The 14,934-nt window shown below is 38.8% G+C and overlaps 1 protein-coding gene across 1 annotated transcript in view; it reads right to left on the bottom strand.

Moving 5' to 3' along the window:
• The window catches only part of PRKAR2A (protein kinase cAMP-dependent type II regulatory subunit alpha), a 66,227-nt gene that overhangs the window by 40,993 nt on the left and 10,300 nt on the right, over positions 1-14,934 (bottom strand). Inside the window, exon 2 of the mRNA XM_068409209.1 lies at positions 650-685. Within this exon, the coding sequence (XP_068265310.1) occupies positions 650-685 (36 nt within the window). The remainder of the gene's footprint in view (positions 1-649; positions 686-14,934) is intronic.

The following is a 14,934-nucleotide window of genomic DNA, read 5'->3' as shown; positions in this document are numbered from 1 at the left end:
CTTCTCGTCTACACGTAACATTTTGTTCATGTGATACTTTAAAAATAATTTGTTGGGAGTAACAGCTACTCATTAAAGCATTTAATATTGGTTAAGACAGGAAACAAACAAACAAAGCAGTATGATCCGTGTCTCCAGAACAAGTGAACAGCCACCAATCCAACAATATTAAGTATCAGCTGCACAAGCAAGGGGCTAATACACCACGAAGAGAGGACACCCCCACCCTCCCATATTTCCGTATTCTAACCTGAGATAAAATTCTTAGCAACATGGAAGATTAGGAGATGTGTTCCAGCAGAAAGAAGCTGCCATTTTTCCAATTCACTGCAAAGCAAGCCTTTGCCATAATTATTATGTTGCATAAAAGTCCTGGTAAGTTTTTCTGGACAGAATCATTACTACTGCTGAAGTTGCTTTAATAGTCTGTGATCATTCACAGAACTGTTTTCTAAACTACTCTCAATGTGTTGCCCATTGATTTCTACAGTGAATTAAGCAACAATTCTCATTATTTCAAATAAAAATACTGCAAGAAGTATGAGAAATAAGGCAGTGATGAAGAAGAGTAAGATCATCTAATTCCTTTAGTCAAATACACATTTCAAGACTTTTTCAAAAACATTAAATTCTTAAAAGGAAATCATACCTGATACTCTTCTGTTGTATCGGTTAACAACTGGAGCTGCAAAATAAACAAATCAAAATTACAAATGCTATTTACTACCACAAATGCAAAGTCATCATCTTGAATAAGCATTATATATTTTTACTACACAAATCCCATACAAATCTCTCAAAAAAAATGCTTCAGTATAAAGCTTTCATCCACTTACTCGCCAGCCAATAAGTGTTTATTCAAAGTTAACACTTGATTTTCCTGAAGGCCATTACATGCTAAGATGGAGGGTAAGCCCTTTTGGGGTTTTTTTACTCAATTATGAAAAAATATACCTCTACAGAGGTTACCCAGTCTTCACCTATGATCAATTCCCAGACCATTTTACTTAGCATTATTACAAAACATTCAAGCACTTTAAGTTAGCTATACCTACTTAACACGGATGAAAAGCTGATGGAACTTACTAGCTAAACCGTTCTACACTCCTACACAACACAAGCCATGTAACTACTCAGGCAGTGCTCCCGTACTAACTCCAGTCATCTACCCTTGACCAAGGCTATCTGCCATAAGGGCACACATTTAAATCGTTTCATTGCTGCTTTGTTCATGCTGTTAGGTATACAAGGTATTTATCTCTAATTTGGGATGAACTTCCTGACATTCACTATTCACATACATTTGGATATTAAGCCAGCCTTTAGTAAACAGTATTCTTTCCCCCTTTCACTGTAACCAAGCTACCACCTTTGTGAGTTGCTTCAGTCTCAACACAAAAAACAATCAACCTGTAAAACTCCACCCAGAACACCATGCTCCCCTTCACCACTAACAACCAAAGTAATTTTATTCTGAACGTTTCATGCCTTCCCATTGTTCTTCCCCTCAACTGATAATTGCATTTTTCCTGATACAATCAGTGACCTTTCTATTCTGTTCTTTAAACATTTAAGAATTAGATGAGCCTTTATACCACATCAAAGCATGTGCATCAGAGCCAGATTTATTAAATACATACCACCAAAATCTTAATGACCCCATCATTTCTTAGAAGTTCGAAATTTTGAGTATCTCAGCACCACCAGAATATGAAGAACAATGCTTCCTTAAACAAATACACAAGAACTCAGCTTCTTTTGAGCATTTACAACCACCCCGTGTCTATATTCAAACGCATAACTGAAAATAATACCAGAAAAACAAGATCAAAATTATTATTGTGTATTCTTTTGTAATGATAAAGGAAATCAGAAGAAAGAAGAGGCTGGGGGGAAGAATAATCAGGCTAACTACAGAGTTTTCAGCCAAATCTATCAACAAGGAGACAATGCTCAGCTTAACAAGAAGCTAAGGATGAAAAGCAAGATAATCTTCAATTTTACAATTTAGATCGAGATCTAAACTTCTATAACACAGCATAATCCTTATAAAAATAACACTGATGCAGTGTTTCATACATCAAGCTTGAAGAGGTTCAAAAACACCAAATGATAAACCTGAGAACTCAGGAAACTTTATTTTCAAACCTTTAAGCAGTTTTTGACAGCAGCAACCCTCCCTGCAAATAAGGGCAGCATATATTTCACTTGTCAAAGGACGCCATGGATGCAAGAAGTTTATATCACCTTAACGGGAGACAGGCACTTGGAACAGAGATCCATTCTGGTTTATTAAACAAACAAACTCCTGCACCTCCCCGAACTGAAAACATTCACACGTTTTGCCCTGTTCTTAACTTCCCCACGTGGGCCTGCCTGTGACCACCAGTGGCGACAGAATACTGCTCTAGACATTAACTTGCCCTGCAACAGTACATTCATTCTTATCTCTAGTTGACTGGGCTAGTTTAACTGAGTAACTACTCAAGGTCGGCAAGCAAATTTGGACCTTCAGGAACAGGAAAACTCACTCCTGCTTTTCTAGAGACACAGACAAATGCCGACCAGTTCCAAGATGTTAAAGAACAAGAGGACTAAAACCCATTAGTTCAGTTCCCACTACAAAGTGATTTATTACAAGAGAAATACTAAATTCAAAACATAATTTGATAAGTTTGCAGTAAAAGCACCTCATCTAGGTTATAACAGTTTCAATTAAATGATTGACTAGTCTCATATACGGATTCGAATACTTTTAATCAACATCGTTAATAAGTAAATACATTATTTTATTTCAGGCATTGTCTTGCACACACAGTCTTTCCTCTCCACCTTTTTACTGCTACACCCATTTCTTACTTGTGTTTAAGAACAACATTTTAAAGTCTTTGAGCAGAACTAATATACTACAGAAAAACCTGACATACTTTGGGTACCATACAAAGACTACAGCTTCTTTTAGAGTCTTGATTATTTTATCCCATAGCAGGGTTCAGTGTCATGAAAACAGCATCAAGTTTTCCACAGTATTAAAAATGAGAACAAAACATAACCTTTTAAGGACAGTTAAGAGAGCACTATTATTCTGCCTCCACAAAGCTTTTAAGATTAAAATGATAGTCTTACACCAGTGACAGTTTTAACTTGTATAAAATTTCAGGTTCACTTTTATATGTTGTCAGAGGATGACTATTTTTATGCTAAAGAGAAAATCTGACGTTTCCTACTACAGAAGATTAGCATTTTCTTTTGTTTTGGCTTAACAATGAAAAGCTCTCTTTGTTTATGACTATTTTCAGTATTGCATGGACACTATAGCCACTCCTATGGCATCCTTGTGTTTTGTCATTAGAAGTACACAGAGAAAAGCCTGGCATCAAGGACTGCTGAGAGAACAACTCCTGAAGGTCCCACCTACACCTAGATTAGTCTGTGGACAGCTTCCAAAAAATGAGATGGGGCGGAAGGGAATAATACATTTACGGTTAACCCAGCCTGTTTCCTAGAATGAACGCTAAAGGGCGTCTAATTTAAAGCAATAGTGATGGATACACTAATAGTAGCCTCTTACACCAGCGCAGCCATTTGAGCACACTTCTGCACAGGCTGTAACAAGCATACAGTGAACCCAGCACACCAACCTGGTACCGCTCAGGAGAGCTGGTATCCTTAACAATAAAAAGAAATAGCTGCTTTGAAACAGGAAACAACTCATTTTTTTGTACCTACATTTAGAATTTCACTCCTGCACACCAATTGGCCATGTCTCAGGGCAGTTATACGTTAATTGCAGGAATTATAATGAGATTAAAAGATTTTGCTGTGAGGTGATTGCATTGCAAACTCTCCATTATGTCAAAACCTCAGGTGCAGCAGTATCCAATTCAAAATGTCTCATACGTTTGGCACAGTACCTGCTTTTACTTGGCTCATGGGAGCCAAGACCCAGTAATTGGGTAAACACAACAAAAACTGAGGTAAATTAAACCATTGTACCAGAAGAGACCAAAACGGCCCAATTTCCTCCCTGGCAGCCAAAGGCAAGTGACACCGGCAGTGGAAGGGCAGATCAAGTGGTGCATTCCACAGTTTTGCCAGCACTGGCTCAGGGCAGTGATCCTACGCCACTGCTTAAGACAAATCAGAAATGTCTGCTGAACATGTACATATTTTCCATACTGTCCTGAGGCACAGAGTGAATTAAGCACTAGAAACGAACACTTAATAGGGGCTGTTTCAGATTGAAAAAGGATTCTTTTTTATTTACAGTTGCAATTTCTAGAACCCATCAGTTCTCAAATACTTACTAAATAAGTAGTTATCAACTTTATGTCAGTATCACTTAACCTCATTCATCATTCTCCTTTTCCTGCACTGGAGAAAAAGGAAAAAAAAAAACCAAACCAAAATAGCTGGCATGCATTCATTCTCATATATATATATATATATATATATATATATATATATATATGAAAGACCACGTACATACCATAAACACTCAAAGAAGAAACAATGATCTAAAGGTGCTCAGCTGCCCAATTTCAAAAACTTTTTATACTACCTTCAATCGGCTTACTGCAAAAATTAGTCACGTACATAGCTGCTAATAAAAGACTGCACAACATTTCTTCCCCAAAGTAAAGGTATGTCATTCCATTTAGTAAAAAATATTTGAATCATTTGCATAAATAAATCAATACTGTACATTGTTAGTTAAATTCACAAGTGTCCCTTATATCAAACAGCACTACTGCCATGCTGCTATACTACCATTTGTTAGTAGCTCCATTCCATTTGGTTTTGTCACTTGACAAATTAGGGATATAAATTTCAGAAACAGAGACTGGTATGCGATAATGCTGGGAATCACCGACCTCAAACACAGATTTTTTTTTTTTTAAATAATAATTTTTTTTTTTTTAAATACTGAAAAAAAAGGGATTTCTCCAATATTCTTCAGTTTGCTTTGGCATTGAGATTTTCTTTGAAACATCTGTAGATGGAATTAGGCTTACCATGTTTAACTTACAAGAATTCTGACCATGGTTATTGGCAGGTGTTAAAACTCAGCCCCATATGTGAAAGAGTATATAAAAGAAAAAGGACAGAGACATTACCTTTTTTTACCACTGCTTTCAAAACCAAACCAACAATTAAAGTATTTAAGCCAAACAAGTGACAGTAAAATCGTTCTCCCAACTTTACAAATCAGATCTAAAAGAATGCTTTTCCTACAGTGGGTGGGATCCCTTCTTTGTCAGTGTACTGAAAAGTGACTGGTAAAAAACACCAGCAAGCTTTTTAAAAGTTACACTACTACCATAAGAGTGTAAGTTATTTCTCTATGCTAAACATGAGCCAGCAGTGTGCCCAGGTGGCCAAGAAGGCCAATGGCATCCTGGCCTCTATCAGGAATAGTGTAGCCAGCCGGTCTAGGGAAGTGATCGTCCCTCTGTACTCAGCACTGGTGAGGCCGCACCTTGAATACTGTGGCCAGTTCTGGGCCCCGCACTTCAAGAAAGATGTTGAGGTGTTGGAGTGAGTCCAGAGGAGGGTGACCAAGCTGGTGAAGGGTCTGGAGGGTCTGACCTATGAGGAACGGCTGAGAGAGCTGGGGTTGTTTAGCCTGGAGAAGAGGAGGCTCCGAGGTGACCTTATTGCAGTCTACAACTACCTGAAGGGAGGTTGTAGTGAAGTGGGAGTTGGCCTCTTCTCCCGGGCAACTAGCGATAGGACAAGAGGGCACAGCCTCAAGCTTCGCCAGGGGAGGTTCAGGTTGGACATCAGGAAGAATTTCTTTACAGAAAGGGTTATTAGACATTGGAATGGGCTGCCCAGGGAGGTGGTGGAGTCACCATCTCTGGATGTGTTTAAGAAAAGACTGGACATGGCACCTAGTGCCGTGGTCTAGTTGACAGGGTGGTATAGGGGCAGCGGTTGGACTCGATGATCCCAGAGGTCTCTTCCAACCTGGTTGATTCTGTGATTCTGTGATAAGCATTGTACAGCTACAGAAGACGCTAAAGCTTGAAATGAACAGAAAAATTACAACCACCATTCTCCCAGCTACTGCTATCCTCTTCTTACACAAACTAAGAACATTAAATTCTTACAGAAAGGATAAATAAAACTCAAAAGATCAGTTCAGGGTCACAGGAAAAAATTCAGGGACAAACGAAGAACTGGCATTCCAGGCATGACTCAAGAGTACTAGATGTTACCACTCTGTACAAGATACCTTGAAAACTTTATTTCTCTTCCTCCACAAGCACTTTGCTTTTTCCTAGGACCTGTGAACGCTTGCCAATTACAACTGGGGGAAAAAAAAATGCCCACATGCTAGTTCTTTCTGATACTGGATACAATTTATAGCAGCAGACTAAGTTAAGCTATTGTACACACAAAAATTTAATATAAATCTTTCATGTAACACTCTAATCAACCCAACAAATTTCTGAAGGGTTCCTGATGAAAGATGGAGCAAAGTTAATAATAGGTTGCATAAATTCATCAGTATAGTACCCAGAGTTCACAGAGCATAGGCATAAAATATCAGCTTTATGAAAACAAACAAGCAGAAATCAGTGATTTCCAGAGTACTTTCCCATCGAGTCATGGCACAAAATCATCCTATGTGAATAGAGACAAAACGAGAAACTAAATGTAAACTGTTCTTGTTTAACAAGTCAGTTAAGATTGTCCAAACAACATGTGAGTTGACACTATAAACTCTTAAAGCTGAAATACCAGAAGCAGAGTGGAGTATAAATCTGAGGCGTGACTGTCTCTATGGAATGTTATATCGAGTTACGATAAGGAAGTGCTGGACTACAGCTGTCAAACTGTTTTTCTACGCACCAAGATGTTAATGGACTTACATGAATATGAACCATTGCAACTGTAAGAAAATTTAAAGATTCAAGTATCAACTTTTTAGGATTTCTAGTAATTAAAAAGTAATGCTATAGCAGAAGCAACACTTCCATCATCAGATATGCAATCATACTTTAATAAATGCAAATCTGAATTTGTTTTTCAACAAATAAGTAAAATAATGGGGTTCCCTGTGACTATTACTAATACAATAGTTAGTTATCCATGATTTCCTTCAGGATGTCTCTGCTGGACAGTGGCAAATTCCACTAACCCCTTACAGGTCTCTGCTTGATAAGGTGGGGAGCATGAGTGGGGCTACAAAATACCACAATTTTTTCAGAGGCAGTTCTGGAACCTAACAGTCCACGTGTCAGCACTTCTTTCAGAAAAGCAAAACAGACAGAAATGGACAAGAGTTTTACAGGTGCCAATTTGGGTTTTTTCCTTCTATTCCCTCCCCCACAGAAGAGGATGGAAACTCAGAACCTGGTTAGAGACAGGCAGGAGAGATCCTGATGGTGTCAACTGAAGCATAGCAGATATTCGGAGGAAGACAAAAGGTCAGGGAACACTGGGGAGGAAGCGAGTTCTTTCAGAGGACAAAGAGAGAGCATGGAACATAAAAAAAAGAAGGCAGAAAATTGGAAATCATGGCCCAGGATTGTCTGTATACACACACACACTTTACTTTCCTGTAAGAGACTGTTAGATCTTTTAAGTTGCAAAACAATAACAAAAATTACATCAGTATTAAACACTGTTTTCCTCTCTGCTACAGGAGAAGTAATAGAGGCATAGCTACCTTTTCATTCCCAGTATTTAAAAATAACTCTCATGAGTGGTAAGAGATAACAAAATATAAAAACAAAGTAGCAACATATCCAAATTTTTTAATTTGGATTTAAAAATTACTGACACAAAATGGAAAAACACTGTCTGGAAGCCTCATCTTAAAGAAGCCCCTGATCCTTGCTTTCAGAGTTTTTTAGAACCCCTCTGATAGAAAGAATGTAATAACTACTTCTGAAGGAAAAAGTTGAGTCAACAAGCAAGGCATTTATGTCAGTTAAAAAAAGATGTTTTACAAAGTTAAAGCTGTTGCGCTATTTTGGGTTTGCTCTTTTTTTTTCTAAAGACAGAAGAAAAATTAATATGCTCTCTGGAATGGACAGACTTTAAATAAATGATAAATTCGTGAAAGATAAATCTTTACTTGACTCTCTGAAAGAAATCTGTGAGAACCTCTGGTTATAATAGCACTTCTTGACTAAGCCGTTAAGAGATTGTTTGTTTTTAATTTAAAGACACTTTAGAAAAATGTATCACTATTTCAATATTCTCATTCCTCATGAATTTGAACAGTCATGCATGGTACTATTTTGATTATGTTTCTCAGCAGATATTAATTCAATACCAAAAAGGACCATGAGACCCTGTTATGCAATGAACCCTGCCCTCAGAATTCAGGCGTTAATACAGCCTGCCTGAAGCCTAAGAACAGGAGAATGAACACCTATCAAGCAGCACTCCGTATTATCTGACATTGCAACAGCATGACCCACTCAGCCCTCTCCTATTTCTCGCTGACACGTCTCAGGGATCTAGCCAAACACAGTATTTTTTTCTTTGTGTTGATTTTTATGAGTGCCATGTATATGATGAAGACCAAATAGATAGCAATAAAGCATGCATTTGCTTTATAAACATGAAATTGGACAAATTCCCAGTGCTAAGGTACAATCTCAGCTGAAAGGACACATTTCACTGTCACTAAAGATATAACCGTTTGCTGATGCTACAACGGAGGTTGTCAGGGACTGAAATGAAAGACTTGGGAATTTTTTCAAGGATTAGAAAGACAAAATTATACACCGCACAGAAAAGGAAGGATGCTGCAAAGAACTAGGAGAGATAAGGAGCAACTGACAATCTTCAAAGTATTGGCAGAAGAGGCAAGACACTGGAGGGTACAGCGAGGCAAGACAGTAAGTGAAAAAGGGAAATTCGCCTGGGCTTTAGGAGTAAGCTTAAAGAGGAAGGCATTTCAGAGATCGGGAAGTAAAGGAGCCACATTAGTAGTATCACAAAAGTTTTAAGAGCCAGAATGATGTTAGGCTTACAAACCCAAAATTAAGTAGATGATAAAAAGTAAAGATCCGGAACATATTTGGAAATGACTTTCATAGGGATTCTCTAACAATGCAAAAGCCAGAAAGGGTCAAAGATGAGTATAAGACTACAGAGTAACAGAAACAACACATCAAGGAGAAGTAACTGCACATTTCCTTAAAATAAATGCTTCATACAGGAAGAGACAGTTGCATCTTATCTAGGGAACCACGAGGCGTTTCCCAATCAGTAAGAAACACAGGCAACTGACCCTCATGTCTAGGTGCAGTGGCAAAGGAAGGACAGCCTCTTCCTTTGCCAAATCTCTTGACTCTTCCCTTCCACCTTACCAGTCCTGCTTTCAAACTTTACCTTTAACTTCTTTATTTACCAGACTCCCAACCCACCAAAAATTATAGATACATTAGGCGAGAGGATTAATACTTCAGGGTATTTAAGATCTTTGAAATGTAATGAAGACAAATTTTATCTGAAATGTTTTTGGTAGAAACTCCAGAAGTGCTGTTTAAAGCAACGTTTGACAAGTACAGTTCTTTTCAAGCAACACTTCCATATTTCAACTGATTTCTTCCTATGGCTTTGATTTCTGAGACACTTAAAAGATTTAACTTCACATCTTCATATCTTTTAAACCATCAAACCCTAAAGACTTTTGACTAGATTTTTATCCTTTGATTGGTTATAAGGTGGCAAAGTCATCACTCTATGTTAGAAATTAACAACACTTAAACCTCTTTTGGCTTATTTGGAAAGCTGAGTTTACCAAACATACTTGGAAAACCTGGAGATAATTTCTAAATGAGTCACAAAAATGTCATTTAACTATGTCTAGTAAGCTACTCCGTTTTTATTATTTCCTACTGCACCTCTTGTATAAATCTCTTTCCACAGATTAATGAACTGTATGCAGGTGAATGCTATGTGAATAAGGCTAAAACAAACAAAAAAAAAAAAAACACAATGCGAAAAATTTTTATACATTTCACTATTATTAAATTTGCATTCTATGACAGCACAGAGCCACTGCTAAGTGTTAAGTCTAAGGTAAGTCACTGCCCCAAAGACCACAGTCTCAGTCACTCCTTCTGATCTGCCACTGCAATCAGCCAAGATGACCTGTTTTTCCATTTTCAGAAGCCTAATTAAAAGTTCCACTATTATCCTGAACAACCAAATGCATTAAACATTATTATGAAAACTTTAATGAGAGCAACAACCCACTAAAGGCCTCTCCTGAAAGGTCAGTCAGATTCACCAGGCAATTTCTACACTCCTCCATAAGGGCAATGGCACCCACACCTGTGGTCTGGGACACCACCATCAAAACCAGCTTGAGGGAGGTCCAGACACAGCTCTTCTCTCTGATGTACCCGGTCACTGCTGTCCTCTCCCAGACTTCATGGGTAATTCTGCTCTCAGTCTCACTGTGGTCTAGACTACAAAAACACTCTTATCAAATGAGTATTATCCTTAGGAATAGCACACAGCCAACTTCTCTGAAAGTATGCATGTATCACTTAAGTACCCTTGCTGAAGCCAGGAACCTCTTCTTTACAGCTAGGCCAGTAACTTTGAGAGAAATATTAGCCAGGCAATATAACTACAATAGTCAACCATAATCCAAACACCGATCTGGGGAAGAATCTTCATTAAAGTGATGTGGACAGAGTGGAACAATAAAGTAATATGGATGAAGTGGAAAATGCTATCACTGGCACTAGCTTTAGTGTTTACACAGAATCAGGTATAAGCTATTGTAAAATTAAGCATGAAAAGGGTGGGAGACAAGCATGTCACAGCATGGTAATAACACTAGCAAGTTAAACAGTGTATGGATTTACACATTTCACACCTCCTGCCACTGCCTTTTCTATAACCTCTTCCCCCTGTAGACAACCCCTCCCTCCCTTCTCACACACCTGCATTCTGCCTCAGAGGATATAACTGCAGCAGCAAAGTGGAAAGTTACAATTCCCACTCACATAGAAACCCTTCTACTTTCTGTTTCACTACCACACTTACCCTGTTATTTACAAGACTTTTAATATATTCCCACCAGCAAGACTTTACCCTGTATCTCAAGGACTGCCATAGAAGCATGGCAAATACTTCAGTAATTAAACCACACACTTTCACAGCTGATTGCTGCTGTTTTCTGACAGCTAACTCTGGGCTTGCAACACACTACATCACAGCGCCCCGCTGATGTTCTTGTTGCTCCCTTCGTTTTCCAGTTTTATACTACCCCTCCTATGAACTTTTCCTAATACAACTCACAACATCTTCAAATCCCAATTCGAATATACACACCTACATATACTTTTACACAGCCTTTGTCAATGAAAAACTCCTCAAATAACTCATAGACATCCTACATTTCAACTATTATCTATTGCCTCATATCTGTCCTTTAGGCAGAGGCATATTTTAAGGCACAGCAAATGTTGCATGCGTTCCTAATATTTTTCTAGGTACATTTGGCATTTAAGACAACTTCAATAAGGCATAACGCTGTATTTTTATTTGAATGCATAATGAAGAGTTGATTTCCTCCTATATGTAAAGAAAGATGATGACGATACACAGATATTCTTGTGGTTTAGCAATGCAAAACAAAGAAAAAAAGAATAATTTTGACTGCCTCTCAGTTTCCACCAGAAACCCAACCTCAGTTTTACATTCACCACATTTTATTTTAAAGAGATTCCATCTGCTCTCTGTAGTACACATTAATATTCAGAAGACATCTGCAGTGTGCAGACCAAGCTATTAATTGGAATCATGTCACAGCTACCATCACACAACACTGAATGTAAATGTTGGCTATCTGCACTTGGCAGCTGCTTGGCAGGCTTTTTATAAAGTCCTACTGAGACTGATAGTGTCTTTAAATAATGCGGTATCAGACACAAAAGGTATCTTGAAAAATCAAATATTTACGATCATGAAACAGTTTTACAATGCCACCCATACCTAATATAGTTTACTAGCACCTTAACTACTTATAAGCAAAATATTGTTTTGCTTATAAAATTATTCAGCCATAATTTTCAAAGAGATTAACAAATTGATGCAACTGAACACCCACGTCTTTCATTATGATAGATATTCAAGCAAATCTAACATGTACACAAGACAAAAAACCCTGAACTTCAGTGTAACTAAAATTGTGTGGTGAAGCTCAAAGCATTTATAAAATCTGAAACTCGAGCATTGCTAGGCATGTAAGAGCACCCAAATAAAAGATTTCAATTAACAGGTGTGCTCAGTGATCTAAGAATCTAAGACACTTTCCCACAATGTCAGAATAATTATTATAGAATGAACAATATAGTTACCTTTTTTTAAGAAAAAAACCACTAAGTTAACAGCATCATCATTTGCTTCAAATCCTTGCCAAACCATGGTAACATAAAATTACATTTTCCCAATCATCTACGTATTTTCAGCTTGTATTGTTCTCTTAACTTTGGTTTGTGTATGTATATAAACACACACTTTTCTCTGTACAGACTGCTGATCAGTGCCCCATTTGTCGAAAAGTTATCTGTCCAATACAAGCAACTAGTTGCTACACCATCAAACTGATCTTATACGTGTTGCAAGGTATTTAAATCTTATCAGTAGGGACATAGGAACTCTTAGAATAGCAACGCTTGCTTTTCATGAAATACACATTTTCTTAGGGAATTTGTCTTCCGTGATCTTTGCCACAGTACCATAACAAACACTTTTTCATAAATCTAATGAAACTTCAAGACCATAGCTCGTTAAGATATAGATATGTTGCCACAAAAATAGTTACACAAGTAGAGGCAACTCAGAACACAAAGCCATCGTGATCCAACTGTTCTAACTCTAGTGCCCTTCTCTGATAAGGCTAATTGGCTTAAAGAACACTGCTCAGCTCCAGTACCGCTTCCAGCACAAATAACCGAATTACACAGAAGGGGAAGACGCACTTGTTTGTGCTCAGGGCTTACATCCGTGGTCGTTCTCAAGCCTGTATTTGCACATCCACCACCATTTCAGAACACATTATGGTGGAAGGGCAATAAAGAAAAATATCAGAGGACAGAGCAAGGTTTTGATCCCAAATCTGAGCACACAACCAGCCGATCGACGACCACCGATTGTCACAGCACTTCCAATCTGTTTCAATGCAAAGGAAAAAACGGTTGGTCTTCGTTTTTTCATCAGCTGATATGCAGCTGGTCTGCTCAAGTTTGCACTAGAACAGAAAGGAAGAATTAACGTGGGCAGTTACAGATGAGATGCAGTATAAGAAGCTTTTCCTTTTGCCTCTTAGCTATTTACAGTCTCGGATAAAACAGATGGGAGTCACTCTCACAGTCAGGTACTGTATCTCATGTGACAGACAGTAAGAAACAACTATAAATGAACCAGTTCTACTTAAGGGAGCAATTTGAAAGAAAAATACAGAAAAAGAGAAGATCTGAAGCTCAGCAGAAACAATCAGCAACACTGACAAGTTATACTGTTTCAGATTTCCAGCATCAATACACAGCTATACTTGCCAGGTCAACCTGTGCTCAGGGTTGTATAATTATAGGTACACAGGTAGGATTTAAGAATAGCATCCTACAGCTAAAACAGCAGGCACATAAAAACCCATAGTTCTTTGTCTGGGTCGCTTCTAATTTCATTAACAATTCCTGCTGTCGTTACTGATCTGGCTGATGAAACATAGCATGTTTTTATATAAGACAAAGCTGGAATGGGTTGTGCTGTCATCTGATTTGATCTGTATAAAAGAGCAAGAGGAATTTCAATTAGAAACACCAGCATCAAGCGTCACTTCAAGATGATTCAGAGCCTAATCTCATACATCCACATTTAAATCAGGGCATAAGTACACTTGTATATGCCAGGCAAGACCTTAGTTAATGGTACCCTGGGCTGCATTAGGAGCAGAGCTGCCAGCAGGCTGAGGGAGGTGGTCCTTCCCCTCTACTCAGCCCTGGTAAGGCCACAGCTCGAGGAGTAATGTGACCAGTTCACAGGCTTCCATACAAGAGAGCCACGGACATACTGGAGAGAGTCCAGCAAAGGGCCACAAAGATGATGAAGGGACTGGAGCATCTCTTGTATGAGGACAGGGTGAAAGAGCTGGGACAGTTTAGCCTAGAGAAGATAAGGCTCAGGGGAGCTTTTATCAATGTACATAAATACCTTAAGGAAGACTGCAAAGACAATAGAGCCAGGCTCTTTTCAGTCATGCCCGGTGACAGGACAAGGGTCAACGGGCACAAGCTGAAACACAGGAGGGACCATGCCATGGTTTAACCCCAGCCAGCAACTCAGCCCCACACAGCCGCTCACTCACTCCCCTCACAGTGGGATGGGGGAGAGAATCAGAAGAGTAAAAGTGAGAAAACTTGTGGGTTGAGATAAAGACAGTTTAATAAGTAAATCAAAAGCCATGCACTCAAGCAAAGCAAAACAAGGAATTCATTTGCTACTTCCCATCGGCAGGCAGGTGTTCAGCCATCCCCAGGAAAGCAGGGCTCCATCACGTGCAACGGTTACTTGGGAAGACAAACGCCATTAACTCCAAACGTCCCCACCTTCCTTCTTCTTCCCCCAGCTTTATATGCTGAGCATGAAGTCGTATGGTATGGAACATCCCTTTGGTCAGTTGGGGTCAGCTGTCGCGGCTGTGTCCCCTTCCAAATTCTTGTGCACCCCCAGCCTACTCGCTGGTGGGATGGTGTGAGAAGCAGGAAAGGCCTTGATGCTGCGTAAGCACTGCCCAGCAGTAACAAAAACATATCTGCATTATCCAGCACAAATCCAAAACACAGCCCCATACCAGCTACTGTGAAGCAAATTAACTCTCTCCCAGTCAAAACCAGCACAGGCCATCTGAACATCAGGAAACACTTTTTTACTGTGAGGGTGACCAAG

Source organism: Nyctibius grandis, chromosome 10 (assembly GCF_013368605.1).
Source record: "Nyctibius grandis isolate bNycGra1 chromosome 10, bNycGra1.pri, whole genome shotgun sequence".
NCBI classification, from domain to species: domain Eukaryota; kingdom Metazoa; phylum Chordata; class Aves; order Nyctibiiformes; family Nyctibiidae; genus Nyctibius; species Nyctibius grandis.
This window is presented reverse-complemented; position numbering and strand designations above follow the sequence as displayed.